At 47.6% G+C, this 12,122-nt stretch overlaps 1 protein-coding gene across 3 annotated transcripts in view; it reads left to right on the top strand.

The window, feature by feature from the left end:
- ATAD2B (ATPase family AAA domain containing 2B) overlaps positions 1-12,122 on the top strand; it is a 945,800-nt gene that overhangs the window by 892,409 nt on the left and 41,269 nt on the right. For all 3 annotated transcript variants that reach the window (XM_086926259.1, XM_086926261.1, XM_086926260.1), the window contains exon 27: positions 7,058-7,186. In XM_086926259.1, coding sequence (XP_086782385.1) covers positions 7,058-7,186 — 129 coding nt within the window. The remainder of the gene's footprint in view (positions 1-7,057; positions 7,187-12,122) is intronic.

Raw genomic sequence — 12,122 nt, 5'->3', positions numbered from 1 at the left:
TCACTCCAACATAGTCCTGATCTCAGAGTTACCTGCAAGAGATCTGGAGTGGTGGTTAACGAACCTTGATTGGGTCAGCAGAAGACCCCTCTCCCTTCCCCAACCGAATCACCCAGTGGTATCAGATGCGTCAGTCCTGAGATGGGGCGGCCATCAGACACAGGTGGCGATCAAAAGCCTCTGTTATCCAGCACAATTCTGGACTCCATGTCAACCTTCTACAGCTCCAGGTGATCCGACCAGCATTAAAAGCTTTTCTACCCTGCATCAAGGGAAGGCTAGTGAAAGTGTTCACAGACAACACCACTGACATGTAGTACTGCAACTAACCAGGCTGGGTAGGGTCATTGACCTTATGTCAGGAGGTCCTACGTCTCTGGACATGGTTGGAATGTCGGGGCATATCCCTAGCGGTTCAAGACCTGGCGGGCTCTCTGAATGAGAATGGTGTCTCCATCCAGGGATGGTGCAAGGTCTCTTTCAGCAGTTGAAAGAGCTTTGGTTAGATCTTTTCGACACGCCGAAAACACGCAATGTCAGCAGTTCCGCATGCCAAGTTTCCAATGCGGCCCTTTCTCAGAGACTCTTCACCTTGAGTGGAGCTCAGGTCTCCTTTATGCCTTTCCGCCCTTACCACTACTGCCCAGAGTTCTCAAGAGTATCAGTAATGACTGGCCCCAAGTCATCCTTGTGGCTCCAAACAGGACTTGAGGAGTTTAGTATCCCGAGTTGTTGAGCATGGCCATCAGTCCTTTGATCCGGCTGCCTCTCCGGGAGGGTCTTCTTTTGCAGCAGCAGGGGAGGATTCTCCACCCAAACCTGTTAACGCTCCGCCTCCCTGAGTGGAGATTGAGCGGCTACAGTTGACATCATTCTACCTTCTTCCCGAAGTCTGCAGTGTTGCCTTGAGGCCCAGGTGTCCCTCTACCAAAAAGGTATATGCCTGCCGTTCGGGCAAGTTTGTGGCATGGTGTGCAGAAAAATAGGTTGAACTTCTTTTTGCTCCTCTCTCTCAGGCCTTTTTCTTTATCGTTTCCCTTGACCAGCAGGGCTCTGCTATGGGCACCTTAAAGGGCTTTCTTTCTGCCATCTCAGACTTTTTGTGGTTGCCTGATCAGCCATCCATCTTCAAATTCCCAATTGTACTTGGGGTCTTGAAAGGTTTTCAACACGTTTCCTACTTTATCATGTCTCAGTAGAACCTTAGCTTTGTCCTAACGTTTCTGATACTCTCTCTTATTGAGCCATTGCACACCTGTCCTCTTGGCTCTTTACCATCAAGACCGTCTTCCTGGTGGCAATAGCATCTGCCGGCTTCATCATCCAAGCCTCCTTACGCAAACATCTACCCAGACCAGCTGGTTCTACGCAGTAGAGCCTGCTTTCTGCCAAAAGTCATTGCTTCCTTTCATGAAGGCCCTTTTTTCTGCCAGAGCTGCCACTTCAACTGCAGCACCGTGGATACCACCAACGCCTCACCGATCATCCACTGTGCATAACACACAATCACCAACAAGACCAACGCTAACTCCTCTAGAAAGATCTACTGTACGCTCACTCAGAAAACACGTCACTGAAATCTGGGACGCCATTACAACCCATGCCCCGGACGCCGTCTTCGTCACTGAGACCTGGTTGAACCCTGCATCCGCTCCAGATGTCGCCAGAGTCACTCCAGACATATACAAGATCGCACACCGGCGACCGATCCAACAGAAACAGCGGCAGCATTGCCATAATCTACAAGGAGAACCTTGAATGCTCTACCACCACAGACGACTCCTACCCCTCAACTTTCAACTCCGAACCAAAAGCAAAACTATCAGAGGCACCCTTGCATACAGACTTATAGGACCCCGCCATACCTTCTGCAATGACTACCCCGACTTCATTGCCCCTTATGCCATCAACTAGAATCTATACATCTTCCTAGGAGACCTCAACTTCCACCTTGAGAACACTGCGGACACTAGCAAGGCGACCTCCTAGAAAGTATGGACAACCTTGGCTTAAACAGCTGGTAACTGACCCCCGCCACCCCCCACTCTGCAGAGTACATGCTTGATCCCATTTTCTCTGCCGGCAACAGTAAAATACACCCACACCAAGGAGCTCACCTGGACCCGCCACCAATGCATCCACTTTGTCATCTCCGAGCCACCCAACACCTCCACTGCCAGCAAGATATGGCGCAGTAAGACAAAGATATCAGAACAGCGATGGACCAATCCCCTTAAATCCTGCCTGCCCACCACCATCACCGTAGAGGCAAAACGAGCGGTGAACAAATTTGCAAACTCGCTCACGGCAAGTGCTGACAAAGGTGCACCGAAGAAACCCACCAAAGCCAATAAACAAACATGACACTCCAACTGGTTCACAGAAGAACTGAAGACCCAGAAACGTGACTGCAGACAGAAGGAAAGAAGATGGTGTGCCAGGAAGACCCTCTTGGTCGAAAATACTTCAAAGACGCCCTCAACCGATAACCCCTCCACCTCCTGAAAAACACCAAGCCCCAGCCACCCGCATTGAAGACCGCTCCAACAACAGCAAGGATCTTTTCAACATAGTCGAGGAATTTTCCGACCCCTCTGCAACTGAAAATCGCATCACGCCCTCACAAGCTCTCTGCAAAACCCTCACTGACTTTTTTTCACAACAAAATTAGCACCATCTACCAATACTTTGCCACACAGCATTGCGCCAAACGACGTACACCCACACCAGCTCACCTCATGGAATAAGGAGGAGACTGCATCCATCATGAGATCCTTCCACTCTGGAGCACTAGCAGACCGCTGCCCACACCATACATTCAACCTCTGCAATTAGCCCATCAGTAAAGAACTCACTAAGGTCCGCAACTCTTCAATCAACACAGCCCACTTCCCACTTCTCCCCAGAAATATAAACATGCTGGAGTGAAGCAGCTGTTGAAGAAACCACCCGCGAACCCAGGACCTAAGAACTACCTTCCTATCTCCCTGCTCCCTTTGCCAGCCAAGGTCATCAAGACAGCCATCAACATCCAGCTCACTAGATACAGAGAACCACAACCTTCTGCACCCCTCTCAAACAGAACTAACCACAGCACAGAGACAGCCCTAGTCGCAGCCACAGACAATAACTTTGGATAAACAGCAGCCCTCATCTGCCTTGAACTCTCAGCAGCCTTTAACACCGTATCTCACCATACACTGTTACAGACTCCACCGGATTGGAATCCAAGGAGCAGCCCTCAAGTGGATTGCATCTCACCTCAAAGGGAGAATGCAAGAGGTCATCCTGCAGCCCTACTCCTCGCTCCCTAAGAACATCACCTTTGGTGTACCTTAAGGCTCATCACTCAGACGACCCTCTTCAACATTTACATGACACCCCTAGTAAGCATCGCCAAGGGCCAGGGACTCGACATAATCTCCTACGCCGATGACACCCAACTCATCCTACCCCCGACTAATGACCCAGCAGCCACCAACTACTTCGAAAGATGCATGAAAGACGTGGTCACCTGAATGATCAACAACTTTTTCAAATTCAACTCTGTCAAGGCAGAAGTACTCATCTTAGGGAAAAGATCGTCTGAAACAATGCATGGTGGCCACCTGAGCTGGGTCCAACCCCCAAGCCCACCGAACACACCAGCAACATCGGCATTATCCACAACAGCCAGCTATCTATAAAGGAGCAGGTCAGCGCAGTCTACTCTTGCTTCCTCACCCTCCAAATGCTCAGGAAGGTCTTTAGATGGCGCCAACCCAACACTAGGCGAAAAGTCGCACAGGCTCTAGTCACCAGCAGACTAGACTATGGCAACTTCCTCTACATAGGAATGACTGCCCAACTCATGACGAAACTCCAGACTATCCAGAACACATCAGCCCTATTCATCCTGGACCTCCTCAGAGGCACTCGCATCACCCCACACCTCAGGAACCTCCACTGGCTATCAGTCGCAAAGAGATGCCAGTTGAAAATGCTCACCCATGCTTACAAGGCACTACTCAACAAAGGACGGGTCTTCATGTCATGAGTGATGTAATATGTGACGTCATCAGCAGTGCATTGCAAGGGCGCGAGGTATAGTTCACTCCACAAACTATAACAGCCACATTTTTTTGGTTTTATACGAGTGAAATGTCCAAGTAACAACGACCCTGAAACCTATGTTTTTTCCAGTGAATTTCTAAGGTGTTTTAAATGCTAATTTCTAACTATAACGTCCCTGAAACCTATGTTTTTTTCAGTCAATATATACTTGATAGAAAGCCGGTGTAGTCATGGACAACAGTCTATTGTCATTATACTGAAAAAAATTGGTGAGTACAAAATTATTTTGCCATAGCATAAAAAGGAAAAATACATTTGGAATGTATACAAAACTTGAAAAATGTGTGTTTGCTGGATTCGATATAAATCATTCGTAACCATCACTGCTCTTCTAAAATCAACAAAGTTGATACCTCTTGATTTAACATACCGCTATTTCATATTCAAAAGTCAATCACATAATAACTTCATGTTAGTTTAAATGCATTTATCATGTTATTCTAGACCTTGTAACAAATCCTATCTCATAATAGAGGCTTGATTGATTGAATGCTTGATGTATATACATGGTGTCTAAATCTTGAATAATATTATATTATTCCCCTGAAAATGTTGAATCTAAACTTAATCGATAAGCTGTGGGTACAATCTTAAATCTAGTATTGAAGATTTATAGGACCTGTCAAGTATGTGATAAAATAGTCTGTGTGCCCCTATACCTTAGTGTTGATAAAATAATGTAAAGTGCCTAAGTGTTCCTAAAGGGCTGAAGGTCTGATTCTATAAAACATATGATTCTGTGAGTTAGGGAGGATTGCCAGAGTTGCTCAAAAAAGGAGTCTAGTCTAAGAAGTGACTCCCTGTTATTTCTATTGGACTAATGGAGTTTAAGATGACTTGACAGTTCTTAAGGTGCAAATGCAAGATACATTGGGCAGAAAAAACGTGTGTGGTGCTGGAAATGGTTCTATGTTGTTAAAGGAGATACTAGCATAAGTATTGCCACAGTTTGGAAGAGTTCCTGGAATTTTGATTGTTAGAGAATATTAATTAGTAAAAACTGTAATTTTCAAGATTTTTCATTTGAAAGATTTTTAGTTTTAAAGAAAATTATGTAGTTTTTCCTACATATATATATATATATATATATATATATATATATATATATATATATATATATATATATATATATATATATGTATATGTATATATATATATATATGTGTATGTATGTATCACAACACAAGGTTGAGCCCTCTGTGGGAAACAGCAACACATTCGGAAATTTTAATCCATTTCATTCAGGATCAGATGCAGCATGAGACGCACTCCGGCACAGGCATCTCTCCTGTTCCTCGCCAAACCGGTTTCGGGATCGTCCTCCCTTTATCAATGGCAACTGTTCACTTGGAGAACCTGACGTGCACTTTCATACAAGAGCCTGCCCATGTGGGCGTGTCCAAACGGAATTGTGGTTCTCGTAGTGCTGTATGATAATACCTCAAGTGAGTAGGTTCTGCGTGGCAGCAAAGTTAATGTTAAAAGTTTTAAAACCCATGTGGGCTGATGCGTTGTGGCGTTGTGCATCCTGCTGTGTATTGTCATCTGGTCACAGGACTCCGACCTCCCGTAGAGATGACACAGGTTTGTGCCATCACGGGTCCACCCTGGAGCGGCATACTTCATTCCCGCGGCTCGAACCACTTCCTGATACTCAGCAGCAGCAGACAGGCGAGGAAAGAGACACAGACCTCCGAGGTATTTCAAGTGGGCAGTGATTTTATTTTAAGTGACCCAACACAACGCGTTTCAAGCCCGTAAGCCCTTGATCACGTGTCACAGTTTGAATACACCATTGTCTACATTTAAAGTGCAAAGTGCCCCTCCCACTCTTTGCGTCATTGATCACATGTGCAAAAACACTGAAAACATCCTAATGCGTTTTCACCATTCGCTTTCACAACGTTTTTCAAAAAGGGCATATAGCCATGGACACACGGCAGATATTTTACATAAACATGCTGATTTAAAATGACATGTAAATTGCCCGGGTGTACTTGAACTAATTAAAATAATAAATACAGTTCAATTCTTTAAAACAACTTCTCTACAAAGGATCAATCCCATTGTATTAGCCATTTTTTACAACGTGAGCATATGTATATGTATATGCGATGGTGGTGCAGACTGGGGGACACAAGGAGTTTCTTGTTTGTAGCAGGCAGAGCGGGACAGAAGGAGAAAGCTGCCAAAACAGTCCTGCTATTTCCGCAGTAACGTGGTGATCCTGGCAATTCTACAGCATGCTGGGATCAGTAGTTCGACATCACATCAGAGAGCCCAAGCAGGTGTTACAGATCACAGCTTGGGGGAGGAGCTAACCACAGTATTTATCTGAACTGGGTGGGGCAGAACTGGTGAGCGGCGCATCATTTTCCTGTGCAACACGCTGGGCGCTGAAGAGGCCACAAGGCTGAATTGCATTCGCCCGTCCGCACCTTTGTGATTTTCTGCAATAAAGATGCTCCGCTGTGTTCCCCCTAAGTGGCCTCAGACTTCCTTGTTTTAGGGAGTGTTCTTGGACATGTATATGTATATATGTATTTGTATATGTGTGTATATATTATACAGTATTTCTCAGTTAAAACTGTATTAAGTTTCTGGCTCAATGCAAAACACCATTGAAATGTGCCAGTTAAGATTCTCTGTGCACACCCTAACTCACACCTCCTCTTGTGTTGCAAATGACAGCACGCATTACTGTATTGATGGCTGTCTAAGTATAGTAGTGGAACTCCTCTGGGGCTTGCAATATGCTTATGTTGTGCAGTTGCTCCTTGGGTATTATAGAGTATTTCCTTGAGCTGTAGCTTGTCTCCATTTAGTGCTCTTAGGGTAGCTCATATTGTACTGCCTGCTGGCATCACAGTGTTGTCAAGTGAAAGCCTATCCAAACATTTTTCATTAGGAAAAGATGTATTAACTCAAACATTCCTTCCCACAGAACCTTTTAGAAGTGCTGGTGAAAAAAAGCAGCAACCTTGCCGTTGATGAGCTTGAAAGGTGGTACTCAGTACTTAGCCAGTGCATCTACCAGCATCGTGAAGAATATGACAAAACACAACTCATTGAGGTACTAACTGTGAACAATTACCTGTATACAATTTTGCTACTTTTCCTGTTATGTTCCTTGTTCTGTCTTTCTGTTATTACATATTACTAAGGATTTGTTTTAAAGTGCTATTTAGATTATTTGTATAATACATGATTTGCAACCTACTTCCCAAGTCCAATGTATCAAGACATGTGATAGAATCCATACAGGAAGCACAGAGCCCAAAAACCGATCACAAAGCTAACACAAAAATGTAAGAGAGGGAAAATCATTTGCATTTTGAATCGAGAGAAGAAAAGATTGAAATGCATTTCACTTTAATTTGGGAAAGTTATGTGAAGCGATTTCCTTATTAATTGTAGAATAAAAGATGAACATCGTTGTGTAGTTCATATATTTTATCACCACAAGGGCATGGATATCGAAACAACTTGTAAATGTAAATGTATAGGCATTTATATAGCGCACTACTTACCCGTAGGGTCCCAAGGCGCTTCGACCGCTGCGAAACCCTTCCTGGCTTCCCTGAGAGATGGTCCCTTAATGGGTATCTCCAGGGTGAGACCAGGCATCCCCAGCGGTCTGGTGGGGCCGTTAGTGAAGATGAGGCAAGCTAATGCCCAGAGTTGCCGAGTGTGATCGCTGATCAGAGTGGGCACCGAGGCGAAAGAATTATCGAGTCCGCTGACCCTGGTCCAGAAACCTGCCGCGCCGGGAATCGAACCCTGGTCCCGGGCCGTCCTCTGCTCTCGGGTCTGCCGCCTCTAACCAGTGAGCCACACTACTTCACTTTACCTGCATTTATACTTAGCAGTACACTAGCGTGTGTATTCATGTTTCTGATAGATACATCTGTCAGTGGATTCCTCACCTTGTGAATATCCCCCTTGCGTCAGCAACATTCGGAAATTGTTTTGTAGCTTCGCGCCGATGTGGGCGACGTCATAGAGGCACGGCATCGCGCGCGACTCCGCTGACGTCACCGACACCATATTAGGCCCACGCCGGCGTGATGACATCAGTTATCTTTTTTCCGCGTCGTCAACGCTAACGGTTTTCTAGGGATTGTCCGTAGCAATTGCTGTAACTTTGTTACATTGTGATAATTGTGCTTCTTTGTCTTCTCACTCGACATGTCTTCGAAGAAGACCGGGTTTAAGGCTTGTGGCGAGTGTGGGAAGACTATGTCCATTACGGATCCACACAAATGCTGTATATGGTGTTCAAGCTCCGACCACGATGTTGAGGACTGCCAGTCTTGTAGGAAAATGACTTCCAAGGCCCTCCGAGAGAGAGAGAGAGAAGCCAAGCTTCTCGTGGCGAAATTTAAAGGCAGAAAAGAGAAGAAAATTTCGAGGTCGCAAACTCTGCGTTCGAGGTCTCGGTCTCGATCGAGGTCGCGCTTAGACTCGACTTCGGCCCATGCATCACATTCTTCAAAGAAGAAACACAAGAAGAGAACCCATGAGTCCAGGCATCATTCGAGGAAGGACGAAGTCGCAGGTGAAGCTGGTTGAAAAGGTCGTGGTGTCTTCGCCTTCAGAAGAGCAGGACGCCGAGGGTGAAGTGTCGCCTGCGAATTCGCCAGGTTCTCCGGGGCAGGTAGCGAATCCATCTCCGGCACCATCCTATCCTTCAGGTCGGGAGGATGAAGGTGAGGAGGAGGTGGGTGGTGAGGGAGAGACTCCGTTGCCAGCTGGTCCGTCGACTCCGGTGCACGAGCCCGAAGAGGAGGTCGACGTCGAATCGACTCCACGTCCTCATGAGCAGCCCCAGGCTATGTACCCTGCCTTCCTGGCTCCATGTCAGGATCCGTCGCAGTTTCTGAACGCGATGTTTGGAATATATAATAGGGCAATGTATCCCACTGGGGCTCCTGCTGGTCCCACGGGTCCGTTGGCGTATGGTTTGGGTGTTCCCCAGACCTATGCTCCTGCGCCCTTTATGCCCTTCATGCCGGCTCCGGCGCCGCTTTGGCATTTTCCGACGCCGGCGAGGCCTTCGACTCCAAAGCCGTCGACGCCTATTCCATCTACGCCGATTCCATCAACTCCGATGCCGAACCCTGATCGACCTCGTTCGAAAATTGCTCGTCCGACGTCTATGCCGGTGCCGTCGGAGTAGACAGTGGATCCGTCGGCCTTGTATGTGAAGCACAGGTCGAGGCGTGAAGCCCAGAGGCTTTTGGAGGAAGAAAGGTTTCAAGAAGGTAAATTTGAGGAGGGTGAGCTACAGGAATCTGAGGACCCATTTGATGATCTAACAGTGGCTAGTGGCCTTGAACTGTCTCCTGAGTGGGATTTAGTTTCAGTGCCGGATGCACCCTCTAAGGATGTGGCTCCTTACCATATGGTGATAAGGAAGGCGGCAAGTTTGTTGAACATTACTCTACCAACTGCTGAGTTTAAATCAAACCTTCTTACGGAGGTCCTTCACTCTCCATCCTCAGTGGTTGAACCAATTCTGCTGTTTAATGATGCACTGGCAGAGACAATTTTGGATGTTTGGAAGAAACCTTTGTCGGCTCCTGCAGTATCTAGGGCTGTTGCCAGGAGATAGAGTTGCTCCAGATGACCCTGAATTTTTGTCCACTCACCCTCTGCCTGAGAGTTTAGTGGTGCAGGCTGCCTGTTCCAGGAAGTCAACTGGAGCATTCCCACAGGTACCTGCAGAAAAGGAGTCGAGAAAACAGGATCAGGCTGCTAAAAAGATTTTCTCCTCTACCAGCATGGCGTTAAAGTCCACAAATGCGACCTGTCTGATGGGATGTTATATCCACGCCATTATGGACACTTTGAAACAATTGGTGCCGAAGTTACCGGAAGATGATAGAAAGGACTTCCAGGAGGTAATTTCGGACACTCAGGCTGCAGCAAGGCAGGTAATCCAGAGTGGCTTAGACACAGCGGATTCTGTGGCTAGGGTCATGGGCTCTTCAGTGGCTACGAGGAGAGCTGCATGGCTAAAGTCTTCAGAGTTTTCCATGGATGTCCAGTCTGCGTTATTGGATCTGCCATTTGGCGGATCTGGTTTGTTTGGCAAAAAGGCAGATACTGCCTTAGAATGTTTTAAAGACAGCAGGGCAACAGCTAAGTCGTTGGGCCTTCAGACCAGGGGATCCTTAAGGAAAAAGCTTTAGAGGTTTTGGCAGAACTTATTTTCGTTCCTTCAAGTCCACTCAGCAGCAGCCTCAGCAGCAGCAAAACACTCTGTGTAAGGCGTACAGAGGCAGACAGAGAGCACAGCACGGCCCAGAGGTCGTCAAGTCGCCTCCTCCTCTTCTTCCTCTTCCCCTTCCCAGCCCCCTGCCAACGCAGCAAAGCAGCCCTAGATCCGCCATTCCGGATCATGCGGGCCCAGTGGGGGGCCGGCTTACCCATTTCCTACGAGAATGGGAATTGATTACATCAGATCTTTGGGTTCTCAATCTCGTGGGGAATGGGTATGCTCTTCCTTTTCGGGAGTTTCCCCCAAATTACCCTCCTTGCCAGGGTTATTGTACGGAGGACCACCGGCTTCGCTTGCAGGAAGAAGTCCTGGCGCTGTTCAGAAAGGGTGCGATCGAGGTGGTTCCAGGGCAGGAAAAGGGTCAGGGGTGCTACTCCCGGTATTTCCTGATCCCCAAGAAGGATGGCAGGCTTCGGCCAATCCTGGATCACAGGATCTTGAACTTGTTTCTGAAGCAGGAGAAGTTCAAGATGCTCCCCTTGCTCAGGTTCTTCAGGCGCTGATGGAAGAAGACTGGATGGTGTCAATCGACTTACGAGATGCGTATTTTCATATTCCCATCTTGAAGTCGCACAGAAAGTATCTCCGTTTTACGGTTGGGTCTCAACACTACCAGTTTGCGGTCCTTCCGTTTGGCCTTAATACTGCGCCACGAGTCTTCACCAAGGTGATGGCAGTGGTAGCGGCACATCTCAGGAGGTCGGGGATTCCTGTATGTAAGTATCTGGACGACTGGCTGATCAAGGCAGAGACGCCGGAGAAGGTGCTCAATCACCTGCAGGAGACAACTCAGTTGTTGCACAGGTTGGGTTTTTCAATAAATGTACCCAAATCTCACCTGGTGCCCTCCCAGCGTAACCTGTTTATAGGTGCGGTACTGGACACTTCTGTATGTCGTGCATTCCCTCCACCTCAAAGGATTCGCGACATACAGGAAATGATTCCTTTGTTTCACAGTGGAGCGTTCGTTCCAGTCCTGAAGGTCCTTCGCTTGCTCGGTCTAATGGCTTCTTGCATACTGCTGGTCAACCATGCACGCTGGCACATGAGGGCACTCCAGTGGTGCCTCCGCAGGCAGTGGTCTCAACACAACGGAGATCTCAGGGAGTCGGTGAGGATCTCCAGAGAAACTGCAGCGGATCTGACTTGGTGGAGTTTGGAAGGCAATCTGTCACAAGGAAAGCCTTTTCATCTACCTCCATCGGTGGCCACTGTGATAACGGATGCATCCACTCTAGGGTGGGGTGCTCATCTGGGGGATCTGGAGGTCAAGGGTCTTTGGTCTCCAGAGGAAAGGTTGCTTGATATCAACCTTCTAGAGTTGCGGGCAATACGTTTGGCACTCAAGATCTACCACCCTTCCCTTCGCGTCAGTTCAAGTCCTGACGGACAACACAACCGTGATGTGGTAAGTCAACAAGCAGGGAGGAGTGGGGTCGCAGTGTCTCTGTGTCTCTGGTCCTGGGTTCAGGACCACCAGATTTGTCTGATGGCAAGTCATCTGGCCGGGGTACTGAATGTACGTGCGGACACTGTCGGCAGTTCTCGGCCGACCACGAGTGGAGGCTCCATCCAGAGGTAGTTTGTTGGGTCTTTCGGACTTGGGGAACCCCTCTGGTTGATCTATTTGCAACTCACGAGAATGCTCACTGCCCGTCATTCTGCAGTCTCCAGTTTCCGATGCAGGGAGCCTTGTGGGTTGCGTTTCAGTTGAGTTGGGACTCAA

This window comes from Lissotriton vulgaris, chromosome 6, assembly GCF_964263255.1.
Source record: "Lissotriton vulgaris chromosome 6, aLisVul1.2, whole genome shotgun sequence".
NCBI lineage: Eukaryota > Metazoa > Chordata > Amphibia > Caudata > Salamandridae > Lissotriton > Lissotriton vulgaris.
The sequence above is the reverse complement of the archived record's forward strand: the minus strand, read 5'-3'. Positions and strand labels throughout refer to the sequence as shown.